General features: G+C 44.2%; 1 protein-coding gene across 6 annotated transcripts in view; it reads left to right on the top strand.

Moving 5' to 3' along the window:
* Positions 1 to 25183, top strand: part of DLC1 (DLC1 Rho GTPase activating protein) — a 514129-nt gene that overhangs the window by 459340 nt on the left and 29606 nt on the right. The window contains exon 1 of one of the 6 annotated variants that reach the window (XM_061404347.1): positions 7308 to 7871. The exons of 4 other annotated variants lie outside the window; for them this stretch is intronic. In XM_061404347.1, the coding sequence (XP_061260331.1) occupies positions 7658 to 7871 (214 nt within the window). In that variant the 5' untranslated portion in view covers positions 7308 to 7657. Of the gene's footprint in view, positions 1 to 7307; positions 7872 to 25183 lie in introns of those variants that run through there. One more of the 6 variants, XM_061404349.1, reaches the window with a different exon arrangement.

Below are 25183 nucleotides of genomic sequence, written 5' to 3' on the forward strand. Positions count from 1 at the left end.
AGTGAACTGTGGCAGACTCTATTTGCTTCTACTGTCTACCGAAGAGCTTTCTCTTCCAAGCCTTCTCTTTATATTCTGTTTTTTGTTTGTTTGTTTTTGTCATTTACTGAAGTTTTTAAAAAGTGAGATATGAAAGTGAAAGTCGCTGAGTTGTGTCCAACTCTTTGCAACCCCGTGGACTATACAGTCCATGGAATTCTCCAGGCCAAAATACTGGAGTGGGTAGCCTTTCCCTTCTCCAGGGGATCTTCCCAACACAGGGATCAAACCCAGGTCTCCTACATTGCAGGCAGATTCTTTACCAGCTGAGCCACAAGGGAAGCCCCAAATTGAGATATAATTGACATATAACATTATATCAGTTTTGGGAGTATAACATAATGATTCAATATAAGTATATATTGCAAAATGATCACTGTGATAAATCTAGAATAAGTCTAATTAACATCAGTCATCACAAATATTATAAGAAGAGATGGCAAGAATACACAGAACTATACAAAAAAGGTCTTCATGACCCAGATAACCACAATAGTGTGATCACTCACCTAGAGCCAGACATACTGGAATGCGAAGTCAAGTGGGCCTTAGGAAGCATCACAATGAACAAAGCTAGTGGATGTGACGAAATTCCAGTTGAGCTATTTCAAATCCTAAAATATGATGCTGTGAAAGTGCTGCACTCAATAGGCCAGCAAATTTGGAAAACTCAGCAGTGGCCGCAGGACTGGAAAAGGTCAGTGTTCATTCCAATTCCAGGGAAAGGCAATGCCAAAGAATGCTCAAACTACTGCACAACTGCACTCATCTCACATATTAGCAAAGTAATTCTCAAAATTCTCCAAGCCAGGCTTCAATAATACATGAACCGTGAACTTCCAGATGTTCAAGCTGGATTCAGAAAAGGCAGAGGAACCAGATATTAAATTGCCAACATCTGTTGGATCATCAAAAAAGCAAGAGAGTTCCAGGAAAACATCTACTTCTGCTTTATTGACTATGCCAAAGCCTTTGACTGTATGGATCACAACAAACTGGAAAATTCTTCAAGAGGTGGGAATACCAGACCACCTGACCTGCCTCCTGAGAAATCTGTATTCAGGTCAAGAAGCAACAGTTAGAACTGGACACGGAACAACAGACTGGTTCCAAATTGGGAAAGAAATTTGCCAAGTCTGAATATTGTCACCCTGCTTATTTAACTTAGATGCAGAGTACATCATGCGAAATGCCAGGCTGGATGAAGCACAAGCTGGAATCAACATTGCCAGGAGAAATATCAATAACCTCAGATACACAGATGACACCACACTTATGGCAAAAAGCAAAAAAGAACTAAAGAGCCTCTTGATGAAAGTGAAAGAGGAGAGTGAAAAAGTTGGCTTAAAACTCGACATTCAGAAAACTAAGATCATGGCATCCGCTACCATCACTTCATGGCAAGTAGATGGGGAAACAATGGAAACAGTAACAGACTTTATTTTTTTGGGCTCCACAATCACTGCAGATGGTGACTGCAGCCATGAAATTAAAAGATGCTTGCTCCTTGGAAGAAAACCTATGACCAACCTAGACAAAATATTAAAAAGCAGAGACATTACTTTACCAACAAAGGTCCGTCTAGTCAAAGCTATGGTCTTACCAGTAGTCATGTATGGATGTGAGATGGGACTATAAAGAAAGCTGAGCACCAAAGAATTGATGCTTTTGAACTGTGGTGTTGGAGAAGACTCTTGAGAGTCCGCTGGACTATAGGGAGTCCAACCAGTCCATCCTAAAGGAGATCAGTCCTGGGTGTTCATTGGAAGGACTGAAGCCGAAGCTGAAACTCCAATACTTTGGCCAGCTGATGCGAAGAACTGACTCATTTGAAAAGACCCTGATTCTGGGAAAGATTGAAAGTGGGAGGAGAAGGGGATGACAGAGGATGAGATGGTTGGATGGCATCACTGACTCCATGGACATGAGTTTAAGTCAGCTTATGGAGTTGGTGATGGACAGGGAAGCCTGGCGTGCTACAGTCCATGAGGTCTTAAAGAGTCAGACACGACTGAGCGACTGAACTGAAGTGAACTGAACCACAAATTGTTGCAAATTGTTTTTTCTTATGGTGAGAGCTTTTAAGATCTACTCTTAACAACTTTCAAATATGCATGCGTGCTAAGTCACTTCAGTCATGTCCGACTCTGTAGATCCTATGGACTGTAGCCACCAGACTCCTCTGTCCATGGGATTCTCCAGGCTCTATTCTAATGATTAATATTATATATCATTGATATTGCCGGAGGGCATCCTTCTTTCATTTTTTTTCCACTAAAAAAGAGAATAGAACTCAGGTATCTACAGACACTCAGGTGATGCTGGTGAGGAAAGCAAGTCACAGTGGTATGGCAAGAAGTGAGGAACCCAGAAGCCCTCCAGGCGAGAATACTGGTTGCCATTTCCTCTCCCAGGGCATCTTTCTGACCCAGGGATTGGACCCAAGTTTCTTGCCTCTCCTGCATTAGCAGGCGTGTTCTTTACCACTGGTGCCACCTGGGAAGCCCTTCAAATATGCAGTAAGATGTTATTAACTATAATCACCATTCTGTACATAACATCCCAGAACCTATTTATTCCTGTTGAATTTTATCTCATCAGTACAGTGTCTTTTCTAGGATTTTATAAATATTTGTTGAATAATAAAAGTTCTGTGCTAGGCTGGATCATATTTGAGGCTTAAGTGATTATCCAGAAAATAGATTTTTACCACCTTTATGCAGGAACAAGGGACTTCCTCCTCTGAACTAAAACTGACTGACAGATTGTTAACCTTCCCCATATTTTAAACTTCATGTGTTCAAAAGATGTAGTCAAAAAATGGTCTAAGAGAGCTATCGTGTGCATGCATGCATGCATGCTAAGTCACTTCAGTCATGTCCGACTCTATGACAATATGGACTGTAGCCTGCCAGACTCCGCTATTGTAGGTAGAATTACAAGCAGGCTAATTCATTTCCCCTCCTAAACCTTGCTTTTTCTCTTCTTTCACCATCCTATACCCGCTGGCATCTGGGTTTCAAATATTTTGGAAAAGGCTGAATACCAGGGTAGACGGTGGGAAAAGAATCCAGATTTGGGCCATGGAAGCTTCACCATGAATGAATGTTTTAAGGACAACCATTAAATTTCAAATTTAATTATTTCTCTGAATTGTATACTGTTTACAAACTATTTCACTACTTTCTACTATTTATCACATTTCCTTTGAACAGTAAAAATAAAAAACTTATTTCCCACACACATTTCACAATGGTCCATTGAACACAAATTATATTACAACATTCTCCAAGTGCAGAAATCTTTTAGTTCCTGTGGGAGAGAAATAAATTTTTAAAGAGAGTGCTTGGCTTGTATCACTAGAGCAGAGGTTTACGCTAGCTGCCCCAGAGCTAAATGAAGCCCAAAGTTGAAACAGGGATGGGTTTCAATGTTTGTTTTTTTTTAAATTAGTTGCCAGCATCTAAAAATTGGCACATGTGGTATAAAAATTTAGAAATCTAGGGGCTCTTGAAAACAAAATCTTTAAACCCAAGACAATGGGTTGCTGTGATAACACAAGCCAAGAACCAAGTGAGCCTGAGTGGCACTGCCCTCTTGGAGGGGCCCTGGGTTCCTCAACTTCTAGCCATCCCTCTATGACTTGCTTTCCTCATCGGCATTATCTGCATGACTGCCTGTAGGTACCTGAGTTCTATTCTTTTCTTTAATGGGAAAAAAAAAAAAAAGCAAGAAGGATGCCCTGGGGCAATATCAATGATACATAATATTAATCATCAGAAAAGAGCCTGAAGAATCCCATGGAAAGAGGAACCTGCTGCTTCTAAGTCGCTTCGCTTCAGTCGTGTCCGACTCTGTGTGACCCCATAGACAGCAGCCCACCAGGCTTCCCAGTCCCTGGGGTTCTCCAGGCAAGAACACTGGAGTGGGTTGCCATTTCCTTCTCCAATGCAGGAAAGTGAAAAGTGAAAGTGAAGTTGCTCAATCATGTCTGACTCTTAGTGACCCCATGGACTGCAGCCCACCAGGCTCCTCCGTCCATGGGATTTTCCAGGCAAGAGTACTGGAGTGGGGTGCCATTGCCTTCTCCTCATTTTCTCCTAGATGGTTATTTAAATACTAATTGCCTGGCTTAGTTTGATGTGCCCATTTACTAATATATAATAATAATGTCTAGCCTTATCAAGTACTTACTATGTGCTAAGCTGTAATGTGCATGAGCTTATCAGTCTTCATGAAAAACCTCATGAGATATGCACTATTTCAAACCTCTTTTTTCAAAGATGAAGCTAAAGTTTAGGGGGCTAAATAATATATTCATCACACAGTTGGTAAGTGACCTATTTCCAAAGTCCTGTTTCAACCACATTCTACAAGTGTAGCAGTTTTCTGAATGTAGCATATCCATTTCTAATGGGAGTAAGAAGAAGAAGTGAAGTCTCTCAGTCATGTCCGAGTCTTTGCGACCCCATGGACTGTAGCCTACCAGGCTCCTCCATCCATGGGATTTTCCAGGCAAGAGTACTGGAGTGGGTTGCCATTGCCTTCTCCACGAAATGGGAGTAAGAATTTAAAAAATAAAATTTGGGATTTGGCCCAGGTCACAGGCTATGTTAGGAAACCAAAGAATGGAAGAAGACAATGAGATTCAGGGGAGGCTATATGAAAACCAATGCATCACCAAGGAAATGTGTCTGGAGTTACTATTATTTTTAGATGGTGAGCAATCCATGTCACACAAACCTCCAAAGAGATGGAATGAAAAAAGAGAAAACAACATAAATAATCAAGGAGAAAGAGGCTTCCCTGGTGGCTCAGTGGTAAAGAATCTGTCTGCCGATGCAGGAAACAGGGGTTCGATCCCTGATCTGGGAAGATCCCACATGCCGCAGAGCAACCAGGCCCATGCACCACAACTACTGAAACCCACGTGCTCTAAAGCCCATGCTCTGTAACAAGAGAGGCCACCGCAACGAGAAGCCCGCACACCACAGCCGAGAGTAGCCCTTGCTCGTTGCAACTAGAGGAGAGCCTGCACAGCAACAAAGACGCAGCACAGCCACAAATGAATAATTAAATGGGCCACATCAAAAGATATTTTTAAAAAATCAAGGAAAAAGGAATGAGACTTGAGACAAAAATATTAACATTAGTAGGTTTTATTCTGGAAAGATGAATAGCTTAGTGGCAGATGGTACATCAGACTTGCACAGACGCCTGGAAACCTAATTCAAGAAAAATACAACTTCAACCAACTAATAAGCATTAAGAACTTATTCTGAGAATTGATATGTTTTGGAGGAGAGGCTTAGAGTATCTATATTTTTAAGGTTTGGATTGTTTCTAAACAAGAGAATTTACTGTATAAGGGAAGTTTAGGGAAATATTCCTCTTTTTCAAGTTTTGAAGAAGTACGCACTGAGCAAAGATTTCAAAATGCAAATCTGATCATGGGATGCCTTCTTTCTTTATAGTGGTTTACATTGTTTTTTGCTGTTAAGGATTTTTAAAAATTGTCAACACAGTAGTGTAGGGAATTGAAAGTTCTTGCCTTTATTTTTCCAGTTTCCCCTGAATCGAATTCCCCCTTGCTGGCGGCTGTTTTGAGCGTTCTTCCAGCTCCTGGACTTCAGAGGGACATTCCCTTTTCTTTCTTCTTGGGCCAGGTCGGGTCCCCACTTTTCAGGCGCTTCCAGGACCTCTTTCTCATAAGCCCTTTGCTTTGTTAGCAGACTAAACTCTGAGCAGGCAAAGGGCCTGCCCTTGCTTATCTTGGGGTCCCCAGCAGCTCTAAGTAGGTAAAAGCCCTGGAAATAACCGTTAAATAGAGGAGCCCCATGCACTCCCAGGATGCCACTCCTCAGAGCCCAATTCCGGTTTGGGTAAATTAGGAAATCAGTGGTGAAATGAGTGTTTTTATTTTGTTTTTGAAGCAATGGGGTGAAAAAGTTGTGTATGTCAACTAAGACCCAGCTATGAAATCAACACATTTTAAACTAATCAAGAGATTAGTTTAAATTCTCCCATTTGTATTTAACCCTATTTGAAAACAGACTCTGCTTCAAGCTTCCCTGTCCCCTCCCCTACTTTATATATCTCCATCTAAGACATTATATATATTTCACTGACTTATTTTTTTTATTGTGCATCTTTCCCACTAGGAAGTATACTCCAGAAGGGAAGGGATGTGTATCTTTTTTGCTCACTTCTGAATCTCCAGAGCCTAGAACAGTGTTTGGCTCATGGTAAATAAATGCTCTGGATGTATTTAATGAATAGGTTTAGATTGGTGTTTTCTTTACCCAGAGGAAATAGGCAGAAAGCACTGACTAGCCTCAAAGGAAATTTTCATGCAATCTCTATCAGAGTTTTTTTTCTTTTTAATTTTACAGAGATTATAGTCAATTGTAATCTTTTTAAATGAAGCTTCCTTTTATATCAGGGGTCTTCAAATTGCAGTGCACCAGAATCACCCAAGGGCTTGTGAAAAAAAAAAAAAAAAGATTCTCAACATCAGAGATTCTAATTCTGCAGTCTGGAGTCTGCTCTACCAGTTCCAGGAGCTGCACTGGGTTGTGGCCCAAGGGCTTTGGTTAGGAAACCTTTGGCTCTGGCTGCACACAGGAGACTGGACACGTGGAGTTACAGCTGTCCCTCTCTACTACAGCGTCAGTTACATTCCTCTGTACCCCTGCGCACCTTAGCAATGAATGATGAATGTCCAAGGGACAGGTTGTCTTCTTCCCATTTTACATGTAATGAAACACTGATTCACCCCTCCCTCCCCACCTCGCCTTGGTTCCCAGGAATTTATGCGGTTCCAGTCATGATGAAAGGCAGGATAACAAGTGAAAAGAAAAAAGAAAAAAGTGTGCAAACCTACCAAGAAAAAGATGAGGGAAAGTGTTCCCAGAGTGGAGCCCAGACCTCCCCAGCAAGTAAATGCCCCCAGGGTCCAGCCTTTGCCTTTGCCCCCAAGACCACTAATGAGAGACTTGTAGGCGCTTCCTTCAGCGGATTTGCCGGCCAGGGGAAAGGCATTCCAGCCCGGGGCGGAGGAGGAACGGGGCGGGGCTTGACGGGGGGCAGCGCCAGGGGAGGCCTCGGGCGGTGGCGGGCTAGCTGGGCGGCGCGGGATGAGGGGAGGGGCGGGGCCTGGTAGTGAGGGGGCGGGGCCGGGAGAGTAGGGCGGGGCCTGAGGCCGGCGGGAGACGCTGCTGGAAACCCCGGCGGCGGGGAGGAGGAGACGCGCAGGGTCTAGTTCCTCCCCTCTGGGGTGGGCGCTGCAGGAGGGCGCGGCCTGCCGGCTAGGCGGGAGGCAGAGCGCTCCTGCGGCTAGTACGAGGGCGCAGGGCTCCGGTCCCGGCCATGGCCGAACTTCCCTGCGGCAGGAGCCAGCAGCGCTCCCGGGCTTCTGGCTCAGCTCTCTGAGCGCTCCCCCTTTTCGATCTCGGGCAAACCCCGCGTTCTTTCTGGGGTGGCGAGCAAGGATGCTCTGAGGATCGCTCGGAGGGGCGCGCGCGTCTCGGGTGCCGCCGTGGGTCCCGGCGCCGGAGCCGAGCTGCGTGGGGCTGCCTCGATTTCCCCACCGCGCGCCCGCCGTCCCCTGCCGCACTTGATGTGCAGAGAGAAGCCGGACACCATGATCCTAACACGTAAGCTAGACTTGTGCCTTGCCGTCCGGCCGGCCTCGAGAGCCAGCTGCGGAGGGAACCCGCCGCGGAGGAAATGTCACCCTGCCTTGTCAAGTCGGTGCCTGACGTTCTGTGCTTTGGCAGCGCTTTCCGAGGAGGCTCGGAACCGAGTCGCCCGTGTTTCTTGGAGTGCAGGAGGTGGAGTGTGGGGAAAACCAGGGTCGTCGTCCGGGAGGGAGGTCTTAATCTCGGGTAATGCCGCGGGCTGACGCGCCCCGTGGGCTCTGGGAAGGGCTGCGGGCTGGTGAGGGTGGGGGGTGGGCGACCGTAAATGATGAAGTGAAACCCACAATAACTTCCCGCGCAGGCTGGGGGTGCAGGCCGGGCTGGGGGGCACAGGGCCGGGCCGGGGTCGCAAGACGCGTAGTCCCTCTGCCCAGCCTCGCTGGCGGTCTTTCTATTCTTATTCTAAATCCGAGGCGGTGGCCTCTGGCTCCGAGGGGGCGCGGAGCGACCTTCTTTCTACTCTCTTCCCTTTGAGGACCTTTGCAGGGCTCGGCGCTTGCTGTCCTTCACGCTACAAGTCCAAAATCAGCGTTGACTCCTTTGAGAATCTTATTATTTAGGGGTATTTAGACTGCGGTGACCCTTGGAAAAAAATGTTCAACTGCTTAAAAGTGAGCCTACCAAAAAACTTTTAATTTCCAACCGTTTTTGTTCAAATATTTTAAACACTGGAAAATAACTCAGGCTTAGCCAGGAAAGTCTTGCTTTGGTGGCTGCCTGCCCCTGGAGAGTACTGCAGCTGTTTTAGCCAGCCCCAAGGCTTGCATGTGGGGCGCTTGCTGGAAGACTGTGCCTTCACGTGCTGGGGCGTTGGACTGGGTTTCCTAAAATGCCCCACGGGGATGCCCACGCCCTTGGCTCCGGAGGAGGCGCCCGCGCGCCGCGAATCCCGGGGCCGCCAAAAGGAAGGAAGCACAACGGGCGATCTGGCTTTTTCCGTATATCGAGGTGACGGCCTTTTGGACCTCTGCCCCTCCGTGTCCTTGTCCCCACCGCCAGCCTCGCGGACCGAGCCTTTGATCCTTAGGCAGGAGTTACACCTCTGGCCGCGGCAAGTCGACGCCGCCACGTGTAACTTAACAGTCTCCGCGTGCCTTTCCAGCGCGCGGACCCTGGGTGAGGCCGGCAGGGTGGGAATAGTGGTCTGCAGCCTTCTAGCTGAGTGAATCTGAGAAGTGACACCTCGCCGTACCTCCTTCAGCTGCACCACGGGCGTCATAACTGTGTTTACCGCGCTGGGAGGTGCTGAGGATCAAACGACAAGGGCTGAGCACAGTCTCTGTGATGTTCAGTACCCAGTGTGTGCTAATTAGAGAAGGAGGGAACCCCTGCATGTAGAGTGGAGAAGAAAATATTGCCCAAGCTTGCTTTGCCCCAGTCATTTTACACTTAACTTGGCTAGCAAATGGGTACATTCTTAGGATTCAGAAGCTGCCTTAGTGATGGCCGGTGAGGCGGAGGAATGCAGTCCAGGCACAGCCTCCGTTACCGGAAGATTCGTGAGGGCGGGGTATATGACGCATTTGGATGGGAAAAAAAAAATCATAGCTCTGAAGAAGGCAGAATACCGAGTCTCAGATTACTTTTTTGTTTTTTTCAAAACTCTATTTGCTGAAGATTTGAAGGAAAATAATAGCCCAGCAGAACTCTGGATGTAAATCTATCAGCAGCTCCAAGAGGTTGACTAATTCAGCATCCATCTGGCCTGCAGGCTGGTCCTCCGCAGAGATAATTTGCGGAGCATAAGTGAGAAATTAATGGAGGGACCTAGTGCCATCTTGGCTTGCAGACTGCAGCAGATGGTCGGAGGGGTGCCCTGTAAGTCAACAGTCCCCCTAATAGAACTGAGTCCTGGGAAATGAGTGTCAAATAGTTAGCAGATGTGCATTCAGACGTTATTTCGAGACGTTTTCTGAGAAAATGTTGGCGATTGTGTGTATTAACTTTTATTGTGGCATGCCAGATTTACAGCGTGGCCCAAACCTGAGTGCATATTTTTTTCATTAGCACTACTGTTCAGCGTTTAAAATGAAGCACAGCGGACTGACTTTCTCTCCCAGCTGGTTTTAAAACTTTGCTTTTGACAAAAACAGATTTTATTTTAATTCATGCCGAGTGACACCTTACACCAAACTGGCTGGAAGCCCAAGACAGAGAATTGACTTGGTTTCCCTCCTCCACAGAATCAGACTAAGTAGCTTCCAACTTCATCTTTCCCTCCAGTGAATGAGAAGTGTCATATCAATGACTTACTTGTGTCTTAACTTACTAATTGTGGACCTTAGGAGAAACACCACCTCTAACTCCTTAAAGACCAAAAAGCTTAAACAGTTACTATGGCTAATTGAAGGCAGTGTTCCAAGTTTTAATACACTGGACTAATCAAAGGATTTTCCTATAGTTCTGGAGCAAAGCAAGCCTTTTTATTTTTGTTTATTATTGTTCTGTCTTGTAGTTCAAAAACCAAAGATGGAGCGAAGTTTCTGGGCGTTTTTACATTAAAGGGGAATGCTTGGTTGCTTCTGGAAAATATAGCAGATTAATAGAAAAGCATGTTATGATTAAACAGTTTATCACTGTGAAGTGAAAAATCTGGATAGTAGTTAAACTCTTTCTTGTAAAACTAGTGTGGGGCTTTAAGAGGGTATGGGAGGCCCCGGTGAGATGCCTTCTAATCAGAGGCTTGGTGGGATTCCAAGAGGTGGTTTCAAATACAAAAATAAGTACTTGGGTTTCCCTTGGTGTCCCCATGGAGATTTTAAGCCATGATGCAACGTTCAAATGAAAGTGGTATTTTTATGGCTTCAGTGGGTAAATATGCAATTTGAAAATATTCAGGGGAGGGTGGTTTGGTTCAGATGAATGGGGCATCCAGAGTACAGTGGGTGAAGTGAATTGTACTCTTTTGAAGAGAGCCTTGTGCTGGACAGGATGGTCCAGTATTGTAAACACGCTTTTCTCATGCTTAGCTCCCCTTCCTAGCAACAGGAAGACGGAAATGAGGCCATGCAAAAAAAAAAAAAAGACTCTGAAGGTTCTAGACAATACTTGACCCACCCTAGCATTCACTGTGCACAACCAGAGGACTTGCAAAAGTAAAAATAACTTCAGATGTTTCCCCTTCCTCCCTGGACATTGCCAAAGTGCTAAAGACCAAATTCTCTGTGCTTTAGAACATTACAGCGCGAGCAGGCTCGTGGTACAGCTGGCAGAAAGTCTCATCATTGCCAAGCCTATTCTTGAAATTATAAAGCTGGCTTGGGAAGACGAGTGGTTTTCATTTGTAAAGTTGACTTAGTCTAATGCTTACAATGATATGAGTTGGAATCCAGTGGAGGAGAGAGAATTTAATTTCTAAATGGAGTCATTTCTCTGAATGTTCATTTTAGCAAGATTTACCTCTAATATACTTTGGCATTGTGGGGCTGCAGTACAAGGAGTAATCTTCATAGCATGCAGGACATCAAAAATTGTCCTCGCTGTGGTGGGGGTGGGGGGGCGGTGGAAACTGATGCTCAGCCATAAGGTATAAAGGTCCAGCATTGTGTCCTAAAAAGCACAGTGCCAAGTGCCTATTTTCCATGGCTGTGAAGTTAGGAGGAGAATGCTTTTCTGGAGTGGATTTTCACAGTTGTCTGTGTATCTGATTGTGTGGCCATTGTGTAGAGAGGAATTCCAGAACTTGAGGGTAATTCTTACTCTTTTTAAGGAGGACAGTGCTGTAGGGTTAAAATACGTTTTTATAGGAATAGATGGCTGGAGGGAGTATGATCAGTGGTGTTTTCTTTCCACCTCAAGTCAGTCAGAAATCTAATTAATGTGAAAGGGGTAAGATTCCCAGCTGAGAAAGCCTCTTCCTGCCTGTTTGCGTTTTTCCTTGTGGGATCCTGTGTTATTGTTAAGGATTATCATCATCAATGATAAGTAAGTATAGTTCCGCTGGAACTTCTTTAATTGGGTCTCAACAGTTTTTTTCACTAGCTATTTCCTCCTTGCCATCATAATTAACAGTGGGTAGGAATAAAGTATTGTGTTTTTAGCCTATACATACGTATATGTACGTGTATATGTATATATAAAAATTTTATAGTTTCTAATAAGCAACAGTCAGCTTTCTCTAGTGTGGATACTTCTTTTTAATTTTTATAAAAAATACATAGACTTTTTTTTAATATATAGACTTTTAACAGAATAGTAGTGACATTATGTATGCATGCTCAGTCACCGCAGTCATGTCCAACTCTTGGCGACCCTATGAACTGTAGCCCACCAGGCTCCTCTGTCCTCTGGGATTCTCCAGGCAAGAATACTGGAGTGGTTACCATGCCCTCGTCGAGGGGATCTTCTTGACCCAAGGATCGAACCCATGTCTCCTGCGTTGCAGGCGGACTCTTAACCCACTGAGCCACATTATAGAAGTTAAAATGTATTCTTAAGTTTGCTTTCATTGTCACATGTAATCTTCATGCAACCTCACAAAGTAGATCTAGTTATTTCCATTCCTAAGATGAGGAATCTGAGCCCTGGGAGAGAGTTAAATACCTTTCCTGAGATCACTGTATATGACCAAGCTAGGATTTCAACCAGGTGTCTGTGACTGTAGATCCCGGTTGTGGACATACATTTGGCAGGAGTTGATTCGGTTGAGAAAACAATATTTGGTGGCCAAACAGAGCCTTGCAGTTACTCCACAGTTTCTTTGTGCTGGTAGGTAGAGACCTGTAACGTTAGGGTCCCAGGTTGACAAATGAGTGGTTTCTCAGTCCCCTCTCAGGGGCCTCGTGAATGGAGAACTCAAGCCTCTGTCTTTAATATGTGAAGAAGGAGTTTTGGATACCATTTTCTAGTTTCTGTTGACTATACTGAACAGTGCTTACTTCTGTGAAAGCACTCCAAAATAATGTTTCCAAGGGAAAGTTTTCTCCCAGAGGTCATTGGAAACATTTTGAATGGCATTTTGAAAAGGCCTACCTATTAGGAAATAATGTTCTTCGGCACCAAAAGGTAAAAACAGTATTCCTTTGCTGAAGTCAAGCCAACACACACGGTGGGAATCAAGTCTCTCAGTCCTTCATTCTTGTTTTTTATGCTGCTACTGGAGTGAGTTTCACAGTGGAAAGTATGCTCCTTTTCCATCCACACGTTCTACCTCGACCGGGTGGCCTCCTCATGTCTTCCCCTTTCTGCCCCCAGGAGGAAAATCAAAAGCTAGCTGAAGGCTGAGGTCAGTGCGTAGAGTCCTCAGATGCCTTTGACGCCTCCCATCCACATTTTGTTCTCTCCCCTGCCCCACCTCTGAGTGTCCTGTGGAGAGGGCTAGAGGCTGCTTCCTGCAGCTCGACAGAAAGGCGCCTTCCTCCTCCTTGCAAGAGTCTCCAGAGGATGTCTGAGGGACAAAAGTTTTCCACACCCTGAGTTCATAGCATTTCCCAGGTTGCAGCACTTAGGAGGCCGGAGAGGAAGGGACCTGGGAGGTGAAATGGCCTGTGGCCCATGCACTCCCGCCCTGCCTTGCCTTTTGTCTCACTCAGATAACCGAGGAGATAGAGGATGCCGAAATTCTGCAGTCATTTTCACCATCAAGGACATCTCTTTACAACTCTCTTTTTCAAACTGTGTGACACCAAAAAGGGATCTTGTATGATGCTTATGCATTTGTAAAAGCCTTTCCAGGGGAAATTCCAGATCTATGCAAAGGCAGCCTGGAAAAACATTGCCTCTTCCCTACTGAGGGGCAGCTGAGTTGCCTGGAAGTTCAAGGACTAGTCCAAGGTCATATGTGAGTTGAATGGAACTGGAGACCTCTTCCTGTCCTCGTGTGTAAATAAAACAGGGAAGCAACAAAATGAGGATTTTAATGTGTTTGTAGGAAAAGCGTATATTATAAAACCATTAATGTCCTAAACTAAACAAAAATACTTGGGTCAAATTTTGACCAGTGGATTGTGTGTGTTTGTGGGGGCGGGGGCTGAATGTCATAAGCAGTTTTGATGAAAATAATTCTTTTGCTCACCTAGGAGACAATAATACTTCTATTTCTTACACCTTCTACTCAAGAGTCAGAAAGTCTAATTGAACCCAGGCATGTCTTGGAGGTTCTGCAGGTTTGGTTCCAGACCACAGAATAAAGCAAGTCATACAGATTTTTTGCTTTCCTTGCACGTATAAAAGTTACATTTACCTTATACTGTCATCTATTAAGTGATTTTTTAAAAGGCTGTTGAAAAGTGGCCCAATAATAGACTTGCTTGACAGAGTTGCCACAAACCTTCCATTTGTAACAACTGCAGTATCCGTGAGGTACAGTAAAGGCAAGGTCTGTCTGTGGTGTTTCCTGTTTGAGGTTAGACATAGGAGTGGCTAAAGTCTGCTTGTATTAGCCAGTATCTGGCATGTTGTTAATTTCATTGGTCTTTGATAAGGCAACTTGATGTTTCGTTCAATTCTAGATTTCCTTTTTTTCTCTGTCAGGATGGACTGCAATATGAGTGAATATTTCTGTACCATCCCTCACTATTCCCTTTATTTCTAACTTGAAGTTTTGTAGCACTACAGTTTGCACAGTATTTTATCTTTCCTGAGCTGTGACGCTGTAGAACTTAGGGCAAAAGCCACGGACTGGGGAGAGGTGCTTAGTGTTATAGAATAGGCTTTGCAGACATATGTGAAAGACTTGCTGACATGTCAGTCTTGAATGGTGGAGATAGGGAAGTAGGTGCTATTTTAGGTTTGTAACCAGGTATTTTTGCCTTGAAAAAGTAAGTTTAAAAGGAAGCAAAGTATATAATTTTAAACCATCTTCTTCATTTAGCAAAAAAAAAAAAAAAAATGAGACTCAGAAAAACAAGGACCCTTAAAGTTGGTTTAAGATGGCTTCCTCTCTTGAAATCATTTTCCTAATCTATCCAGTTATCATCTATGAAACTACTTCAAATCTTTTTTCTTAGCAACAGGTGGTTTGAAAGGCATAAATATTTGGTGCAGAATACTGGAAGAGAGAGAGAGAGTGTGTGTGTGTAGATGGAGGTGGGTTTTGTTCCACCTCAGATTGCAGTGAAGTAGAAAGATGTGATGATGCAATATCCATTTCCTTAACGGTTTATTTTCATTTAAGTTTGATTTTTGTGTGTGTGCTGGGTAGTAAGTGCCAGTTTCTGATTCACTGGGAGATGATTTCTGTTCCTGGAAACAGTTGGATCAGCTCAAGCCTGGAGTGATAGCACCCAGTCCTGCCTGAGCTTAAATGGATCCAGAGCTGTTTGCCTTTGCACGGAAAGGGCATATATTTTTTGATGTGAGCTATGTGCTTTTTTCCTGGTTTGTGTGTTAAAAATAGTGTTTTGCAAACACTTGAACTCAGTGATCCCCAAAGGAAACTTGAATTGATTTAATTTCTACAATGCTGGAGTGTGGACTCCTGTGCAGACTATCAGGTGTGGGCTTGCCTTATGTGTCCCTTCTTTAAAGCAGAGCCATTTATTAAGTTGTCATCACATCATTAGGGAAAATGGGTCCTGCCCCCTTCCCTTTATATTATTTCTAGGAATGTTCTTTACTAGAAAGCAACGTATCTGCTTCTGAATCTCAAGTAGGAGGAAAAAAAAAACTTAAAAGAGAACTCCCTCAAAACTCCCAGTTCTTACTTGTATTGAAAACAGTCTAGTGATTTCAAAGTGAGGGTAATCTTTGTGGGCAAGACTACCATGTGCAGAAAGTTCTCTAACCAGGAGTGAGGGCTGGTCGGGTGAGGGGGGGGTGGGGGTGCCCTCTGGGACCGTAAGCAAATTATTGTTGGCTAAACTTTGGACCAGCTTCCTCATTTGTAAAGAGGAAAAAATGGACAAGTTCCAAGAGTCTTCCCAGCTCCCAGTTCACTGATTGAGTTGATGTCAAGATGGTGCTGTTAACTGAAACACAAATGTACAAGATCAATAAGCAAAGTAAAACTTTGATTTTTTTTTTTTAAACTCAAGAGTTTTCTATACATTGGAGTGTTTTCTTCCTGTAAAGACTAATTTTAGTTTGAGGGCTGGAGACATGGATATGCAAAAATGCCTTTGAGTTCTCTGTAATATGATCATAGGCTTCAGGGCACAAATCTAGAAACTCATCTATTAAGAAGCAAATTAGAGGGAATTGCCTGGTGATCAGTAGTTAGGATGCCATTCTTTCAGTGCAGGGGTGCATATGTTCGATCCCTGGTCAGGAAGTAGGAGCCTGCAAGTCACAAGGCATGGCTCCCCCCCACCCCCCACCCCCCCAAAAAAGGAAACAAATTAGATATTTTAGCAATAAGCCAGTCAATTTTGTACATTTGATCAGTTTTTTGAGGGAAGAAGAATGTCTCCATGTAATTGATGATAAATCTGGAAAATTAACAGATGGAACCTAGTCTGAGGGTATGGGCATAAAGGAATTCTTAGAATCAGAAACTTAAGGAATCTGCACAGCCTGTGGCAATCTCAGATTTTACAGATGAGGAAACCAGTCCAGAAGGATTGTGTTCTTAAGGCTACTTAGCTAAGCAATGGATTCTTTCCTGGACCTGTTTCCCTGACCTGTTACAGGTCATACTTTGCCCCCCTTTCTGTGGCAGATTATTAGTAGGAACTTGGGACACTCAGATGCAAAGCTCTTCTGTATCTGAGGAAATCATGTTGGTTGCTCATTGGGTAACCAGGCTAAGGAGATGCTTGTATCTGCTCTTAGGCATAACCTACTTTTCACTGCATACCTCCCCTTCCTCTGTTGTGTGTTACAGTAAATCGAGTCTGCTTACCGTACCTTCACACACACCTGTGCTTTGCCAGCTCTCCACTTAGCTTATTCTCTTTTATTCCCAGTCTCCTGTCCTGCAATCCAGCCTTCTATAAAAGATCATAATCCCTACTTATAAATAAAGGCTGAGCATTGAAATGAATGCCCAGTAGCCCCCTCCCTCCCTCCCCCGCCTTCCTCTGAATTCATAGCCTCCTCTGTACTATACAGAGATTAGTTTACTTTTCTTCCTTCCTTCCTTCGTTTTTCTTTCTTTCTTTTCCTCTTTCCTTCTCTTTAAGAAAAAGCTGTGTGAGAACAGTGTATTTCAAACAGGTTGGTTTTTTTTTTTTTTTGGAGGTAACAAATAACTTTTTTTTTTTTTTCATTAAAAAAATGTAAGACTGCATTACTTATTGTAAGTGTTATTTGGGGAAACTTGTTTCAGTTTTATATATGCTTATATACACACATGTTTGTGTACATGAATGCGTGCATAGGTACACATATGCATGTGTGTGGGGGGCCAATGTAAAATAAATTTCTCACGGTGGCTCCTGATCTGAAAAAATTAAGACCACTTTACTAGAAGAAAATCACATTGCAGTTTATTTATTTATATGGTATTTATTGAGTAACTAGTATGTATCCCACACTGTTGGTGGTGCTTGGGATATATCAAAGAGTAAAACAGGCAAAGAAACTGGCCTTCGGCGAGTTTACAGAGGGCAGAGACAACATAAACATAATAAATGTTTTGGGAGAAGAAAAGATGAAGCAGAAGAGGGAGCATGGGGTGGGTGAGAAGAAGCCTGTGAGGGTGGGTCAGTTAGCCCGGGGGCCTTGGGGTGACAGGATGGAGGAAGGCGCGAGGGCATGGTGGCCGCCGTCAGAAGTCTGGCTCTCATCCATGAAACGAGGACTCTTGGGGGCTGCCTGGACAGAGTCCCTTGGGACTAAAATACATGGATCTCAGAAGAGCCCTTCGGAAGCCAGCTCATTCATAAGAGAATCAGCTGAGTATCCTCAATTGTGAATTACCTTTCCCTTTGGCTTCCTGCTTCAGGGCAGCGACCTGTGTCTTTGATTGTCCCTGAACACAGCAGGCAGCACAGACCCTGGATGTGCAATAAATAAATATTGAGCTGAACAGGGAAGTGAAGGGTGATTCGCTGCACGTAAATGTGTGGCTGTGCTAGAATATATCTAAAGGTGGATTTGGGTCAGCTACTGGAAGGCCAGATGGCCCAGGAACTGAATTATATTGACTGGACTTGCAGAAGCTTCCTCTCTGGTCTCTTTGAGAAGAGGCACAGCAGATGTTTAGAATTTTTTTTTTTAGGCACCTGAGGGTAGGAATGTTGCTAGTGGCTAGTCATAATCTTTGCTGTGATTAGATAACAGAAGAGTTTAATAACTATTAGCATATACATTGTGCTATCTGACTTAGCCCAACTAGAAATTCACTTTACATAGGTAATTCCCAGTAGCCAGTCCTTTGGCAGCATGTGTGTGCATGTGCTAAACATTTATTTTTATTAATTGCAAAGAGATAGGGGTTTAAGTCGTAGTTCTCAGTCAAATGTCAATGGATTCTTAGCCTTCAAACAAATGTAAATGTGCTTCCAATGTGGAAATAGTAGTCTCTCGGGATAAATGAATGAATTAAGAAGCTTCTAGTAGGTATACTCACTGTCCAGGGAAGGAGAGGGAGAGAGGTTGATGGGGTACAGAGGGAGAATTTATCTGCAGCAAGAGAGATAGGAGATGAAGAGCCTGTGCATCCTGGGACCCGAAAGGAGTTCAGGAAGACTAGAGTGGAGCTTGCATTTGGAGGCCTTCCGTGAGCAGAATGGCTGGGCAGAGGGTGAGTTAAGATGGCTGTGGGGTCTGCTGAGGAGTCATGTCTGAAAGGTAGTGGCAGTCATCTAGGAATTCTGAGCAGAGGAGTGACATGACATGACATGACATAAATCATGTATTTCCTACAGACCAATCCAGGGCTCACCTGCCCTTTGGACTAGGAGAGAGTTCATGAGGGTAGGGACGAGCAAGGGTTATCAGAGTTCTGTGGGAAGGATGCTAGGATACCTTGGGAAGAAAGAGTCTGGGATAAAGGAATATGAAGAAATGCTACCTGGTTCAGTGGTCCCCGATCCTGACTACCTTTACATTTACTTAGGAGCTCCTTTCAGAGAAGACAATGGCACCCCACTCCAGTACCCTAGCCTGGAAAATCCCATGGATGGAGGAGCTTGGCGGGCTATAGTCCATGGGGTCACTAAGAGTCTGACACTGAGCAACTTCACTTTCACTTTTCACTTTCATGCACTGGAGAAGGAAATGGCATCCCACTCCAGTGTTCTTGCCTGGAGAATCCCAGGAACGGGGGAACCTGGTGGGCTGCTGTCTATGGGGTCGCACAGAGTCGGACACGACTGAAGCGACTTAGCAGCAGGAGCTTCTTTAAAAAGATGTTGTCGGATCCTCTCTAGGTGGAGAAAATGAGAACACTTGGGAGTCGTGGGTAGGGGGTGGGGGCGGGTTAGAAGACTCCCCCAGGTCATGCCGCCAGGACCCGGGCTCAGAGCCTCCGAGGTCAAGTGTCTGAGGCTGTGGTTTGCTCCTCTGCCCCTGAGAAACCCACCTGCCAGAGAAGGTGGGCCTGTTGGTGCCCAGCTGTATGGCAGTCCTGTAAAGTGGGTGCCCTGAATGGAGGCAGGAGAACTGATCCTTTGAAGTAATTCTTCCTTCCATTTGAAGGAATGTTTGTGACCGGGGTTAGGAATCATGGTTTAGATCAGAAAGCAGCGCCTGCCTTCACACAGCCACGTGCTTCTCCGCGGCTGGTAAAGCATCCGCGTTTCTATGGATTTGTGCCCGCAAGTCTGCCCGCGTAGGGGAATCCACGGAATCCGGAACGTGCTTGAATTTTCTTACATTCCTCCCGATTCCTTAGAATTGTATTTAAGAGATGCATTCCGTGGAGCATTTGCCTTGAGGCCTGATTTTGGAAGCACAGGGCAAATCACAAAGAAGCCAGGAAGCTCGATGAGAGTTTCCACCTTGAAGTCAGAGCAGAGGGGAGGTGGAAGTACTCACATCCTGCTCAGACCCGATCGTTGCTCAACCACTGAGATGGCGAGTTCCGCGGAACGATGACGGAGTTGGGGAATTTCTAACTTACTGCTGAGGGGTGAGGGGAAGCTAGGGTCACCCCATCATGCCAGGAAGTGTGCAGATACGGCCTCATGGTTCCCAGTGAGACACCAAAGGTTCTCCCGAACCTCGTTCATCTAACACAAGTCATTACTGAAGCTGGTTCCAATAAAAATTTCCTATTTCCTCCTTCACACGTTTGTCTGTTGTTGGCTTAGAGAAAACCCAGATCTAAACGTATCATTGTATTTCCACTGCATTTTCAGTTTCTGATGGCACTTGTGCCTGGTGGGGAATTAAAAAAAAAAAAAATTGTCCCGAGAGCCAGTTCAATTCAGTTCAGTCGCTCAGTCGTGTCCAACTCTTTGCCACCCCATGAATCGCAGCACGCCAGGCCTCCCTGTCCATCACCAACTCCCAGAGTTCACTCAGACTCATGTCCATCGAGTTAGTGATGCCATCCAGCCATCTCATCCTTTGTCGTCCCCTCCTCCTCCTGCCCCCAATCCCTCCCAGCATCAGAGTCTTTCCCAAGGAGTCAGCTCTTCGCCTGACAGTAGTAATGCTGCATTCACATGGTTTGGCTTAATATTGTTAACGTTGTTCATTGATTTTTTTTTTTTTTCCCAGGGAAATTGGGGTTGCTTATTTCTGCAAGTCTTTGCTCTCTGTCACACTATGGCAATTGAATGGCAAGAAGTGGTTGTTTCTCCACTTGTTCCCTCATCTTCATATCTTAGGGATATTCCCAACTCACGTGTTAGGATCAATATGAGCAGTCAGAGAATTCATACACCTTTGAAGTGCTTAAACTGGGCCTTGTACATAGTGAGTGCTCAATAAAAGTTAACCATTGATGGAATTGTTGGGAGGCATCTGGGAAGACTGCCTATAGGAGGTGACACTTGGCTGAAGCCTTGAAGGATGAGTAAAATTTGATAATGAGAAAATGGGAGAGTATTTTCCACCAGGGATGTGTTGGGGGGTGAAGAAGGATCATGTTTACTCTGGCTGGGGTATGGAGCAGGTACAGGGAGCTGAACAGTTCCATGCCACGTGGAGAACCTTAAAAACCCCGGGGAGATGTCTAGACTTGTTTTCTAAGCAGTGGAGCAGGAGCTCCAGGGAAGTTTGTGCAGGGGACACAAGATCAAAAATGTAATGGAGGAAGTTTGATGAGGCAGGGTTGGTGGCAGGAGTCTCAGGAAAGAGAACAGGAGACCTGGAGTTTCAGTTAGGGTAAGAGTGGAAGTCGTGGCCTGGATCAGGAAGGAACTAGAAAGGGTAAATCCCTGCCTGACCTGGTAGGAGACATGGGTTCTTTTCATATTAAATAAAATGGATCTTAGATTGTTACCATTTTCTCTTGGTAACTACAAAGGGGTGAGAGTGAAGTCAGTAACTATCCCATTTATTAAAAAGTCAATGACAGCTTTTTACAGTTTTTCTAATTCTGATTTCTATAGAAGCAACAGGTTCTCATTTATTATGCATCCTAAACTTTCATGAGTGGACACTGTTAAATGTAAACTAAATAGAGGCGTGTCTGTTTCCCATGGTTTGATATCTAAAAGAAAGACATTCTCATCTATATTAGGGAAAGGAAAAGGCAGGTAAAATTACTGATCTCTGTAGTTCTTGAAAGTGCTGCTTTTTAGCCATTGTAAGCCTTCCATTAAATTATCTGCACAAGATGCAAATCTTGGCTTAGTCACATCGTTTCTTTCTAACCAACTGCCCCCAAGAAGAGTGGGTATGTGAACAGATTTTTAGATCAATTTTTGGTCATTTGGGGACATTTCTTTTTCTTAGTGGTGGGAAATGAATAAGAGTAACGACATTAGTAGGCATTTATGTATTCCTGAAGTGGCTTTACAGATGCTGACTGCAGCCATGAAATTAAAAGATGCTTATTCCTTGGAAGGAAAGTTATGACCAACCTAGATAGCATATTCAAAAGCAGAGACATTACTTTACCAACAAAGGTTCGTCTAGTCAAGGCTATGGTTTTTCCTGTGGTCATGTATGGATATGAGAGTTAGACTGTGAAGAAGGCTGAGCGCCAAAAAATTGATGCTTTTGAACTGTGGTGTTGGAGAAGACTCTTGAGAGTCCCTTGGACTGCAAGGAGATCCAACCAGTCCATTCTGAAGGAGATCAGCCCTGGGATTTCTTTGGAAGGAATGATGCTAAAGCTGAAACTCCAGTACTTTGGCCACCTCATGCGAAGAGTTGACTCATTGGAGAAGACTCTGATGCTGGGAGGGATTGGGGGCAAAAGGAGAAAGGGATGACAGAGGATGAGGTGGCTGGATGGCATCACTGACTCGATGGATGTGAGTCTAGGTGAACTCCGGGAGTTGGTGATGGACAGGGAGGCCTGGCGTGCTGCGATAAATGGGGTCGCAAAGTGTCAGACACGACTGAGCTACTGATCTGATCTGATCTGATCTGAAGTGGCTTTAAATGAATAGGCTCAGACAGTAAAGTATCTGTCTGCAATGCAGGAGACCTGTGTTCAGTCCCTGGGTTAGGAAGATTCCTTGGAGGAGGGATGGCAACCCACCCCAGTATTCTTGCCTGCAGAATCCCCATGGACAGAGGAGCCTGGTAGGCTACAGTCCATAGGGTCACAAAGAGTCGGACACGACTAAGCGACCAAGCACAGCACATGTGTGAAAACACTTTGTGATTTGTTAGGTATTATATAAATAAATTTAAACATTCTTTAGAAAAAATAATGCCATACATCTTTCATGCCTCTTGGCATGAAGCCATTTTAATAAGAAATCAGGAACATGTTCTAAATAAGTGGTGGTGCTGGCTGGAGAATTGTGTCCAGTTAAGGCTTGTGTATGTGTTCTGATCTGATAGCATGTCTGAATATAGTCCAGAAAAAGTAGATGTTGAGAATTTGTGGCTATTCACCACTTATTAAGTAAAATAGGTAGAAAGCAAATACTTTTTAACAATCTGTTGTTTGACATCTAACAATCTGTTGAATGGAAATAACCTCTAGAGAGTAGAAGAAGCAAGATATTTAAAATATTTTTAAAAAACAAATGTTTAGCTTCTTTTCTCTCCATGTCTATCTTTGTGCCCTGGCCATGGGGGTAGAGGAGAAAGTAGTTTCCACATCTCTTAAAATAAAATGTTGAACTTTTATATGTTTTTCCAGCAATACAGTTTTCTGGGAAATGTTTATTTTATGATTTTATTTAAAGATTCTTTAATTCCTTACTGAATGAGGTATGGATATAAATACAAGAAAAACTGTTAAGTGTAGATAATTCTCATTGGACAATTTGATACATTGTTTGATTCAGTATAGAGATTGAGATTCTTCGATGTCAATAGAGTGACACGTTCCAGCCACTCTGTCCTTCAAAACCCCAAGTTCAGTCCTGAATCTTGTGTTTATGATGCTACTTTCATCGCCACTCTGAAAAGATTCATCAGAATAATAAAACTTGCCCTGTCTTTTATTGCTTCTCTGCTGCCATAAGTGGTTTTGTTTGGGTATTAACTAACTTATCAAAAGATAGTAGCAGGCTTTTTTCTTTGGCATGTTCATTCAGTAAGGCCATCCTTACTTGTTTTAATGAATTTGAGTGTTCTCAATTCTCTTTTCTCTAAAGACTCAAAGAACTCATGAAATAATAAGTTAAAACCTATTCTCTAAAACAATAAAGTTACTGCACAAAAGTGAGATATATATTACAGTGAGACATATATATATTTCTCTCTGATGGCTTATCCGCCTCCTATCTGGCTCAGAGGAGTAAAGTGTGATGAACATTTGAATGTGGAGTAAATTAAGCAATACTGAGACATTTACAAATGAGTGAATAGCCTTACACGCTAAGTACTCTGCGGATCTGAGGAAGGTGGGAAGAAGAGTTGAAAGAATATTTTTTGTGCAAACTGAGAAACTAATGACTGTGCCCCGAACTCCTCTGTGAGTCAGTTTTAATGGGGTCGTAACCGCACAATTGCACTCATCTCACACGCTAGTAAAGTAATGCTCAAAATTCTCCAGGCCAGGCTTCAGCACTATGTGAACTGTGAACTTCCTCATGTTCAAGCTGGTTTTAGAAAAGGCAGAGGAACCAGAGATCAAATTGCCAACATCCGCTGGATCATAGAAAAAGCAAGAGAGTTCCAGAAAAACATCTATTTCTGCTTTATTGACTATGCCAAAGCCTTTGACTGTGTGGAACACAAGAAACTGTGGACAATTCTGAAAGAGATGGGAATACCAGACCACCTGATCTGCCCCTTGAGAAATCTGTATGCAGGTCAGGAAGCAGCAGTTAGAACTGGACATGGAACAACAGACTGGTTCCAAGTAGGAAAAGGAGTTCGTCAAGGCTGTATATTGTCACCCTGTTTATTTAACTTATATGCAGAGTACATCATGAGAAACGCTGGACTGGAAGAAACACAAACTTGAATCAAGATTGCCGGGAGAAATATCAATAACCTCAGATATGCAGATGGCACCACCCTTATGGCAGAAAGTGAAGAGGAACTCAAAAGCCTCTTGATGAAAGTGAAAGAGGAGAGTGAAAAAGTTGGCTTAAAGCTCAACATTCAGAAAACGAAGATCATGGCATCCGGTCCCACCACTTCATGGGAAATAGATGGGGAAACAGTGGAAACAGTGACAGACTTTATTTTTGGGGGCTCCAAAACCACTGCAGATGGTGACTGCAGCCATGACGCTTACTCCTTGGAAGGAAAGTTATGACCAACCTAGATAGCATGTTCAAAAGCAGAGACATTACTTTGCCAACAAAGGTTCATCTAGTCAAGGCTATGGTTTTTCCTGTGGTCATGTATGGATGTGAGAGTTGGACTGTAAAGAAGGCTGAGCTCCGGAAAATTGATGCTTTTGAACTGTGGTGTTGGAGAAGACTCTTGAGAGTCCCTTGGACTGCAAGGAGATCCAACCAGTCCATTCTGAAGGAGATCAGCCCTGGGGTTTCTTTGGAAGGAATGATGCTAAACCTGAAACTCCATTGGAAAAGACTCTGATGCTGGGAGGGATTAGGGGCAGGAGGAGAAGGGGACGACAGAGGATGAGATGGCTGGATGGCATCACTGACTGGATGGACGTGAGTCTGAGTGAACTCCGGGAGTTGGTGATGGACAGGGAGGCCTGGCGTGCTGTGATTCATGGGGTCACAAAGAGTCGGACACGACTGAGTGACTGATCTGATCTGATCTGAAGCAGGGCTTGAATGAATTTGAACACCACGTCAGTTGCTCTTGGCTGTACTATTTATCCGTACTGTCTATAAGATGTTAACCGCGGGGTGCCAGAAGCTGTTTCGGGCGTTTCAGCCTGCCATGACTGTGGGGTTCATCGGCTTAGTGCCCTCCAGCGCCTCTGTGCCACCTGATAGACCCAAAGAGGCACCTTCACAGCACCCAGGCCGCTGCACGCATCCCATCAGGTCAAGCCAGTTCTCTTCCAAGGTGTCAGATGTACTTGGTGGCCTTCTATTGATGTGAAAAGTTAACCA

The sequence above is a fragment of the Bos javanicus genome, chromosome 27, assembly GCF_032452875.1.
Source record: "Bos javanicus breed banteng chromosome 27, ARS-OSU_banteng_1.0, whole genome shotgun sequence".
In the NCBI taxonomy this organism is placed as follows: Eukaryota; Metazoa; Chordata; class Mammalia; order Artiodactyla; family Bovidae; genus Bos; species Bos javanicus.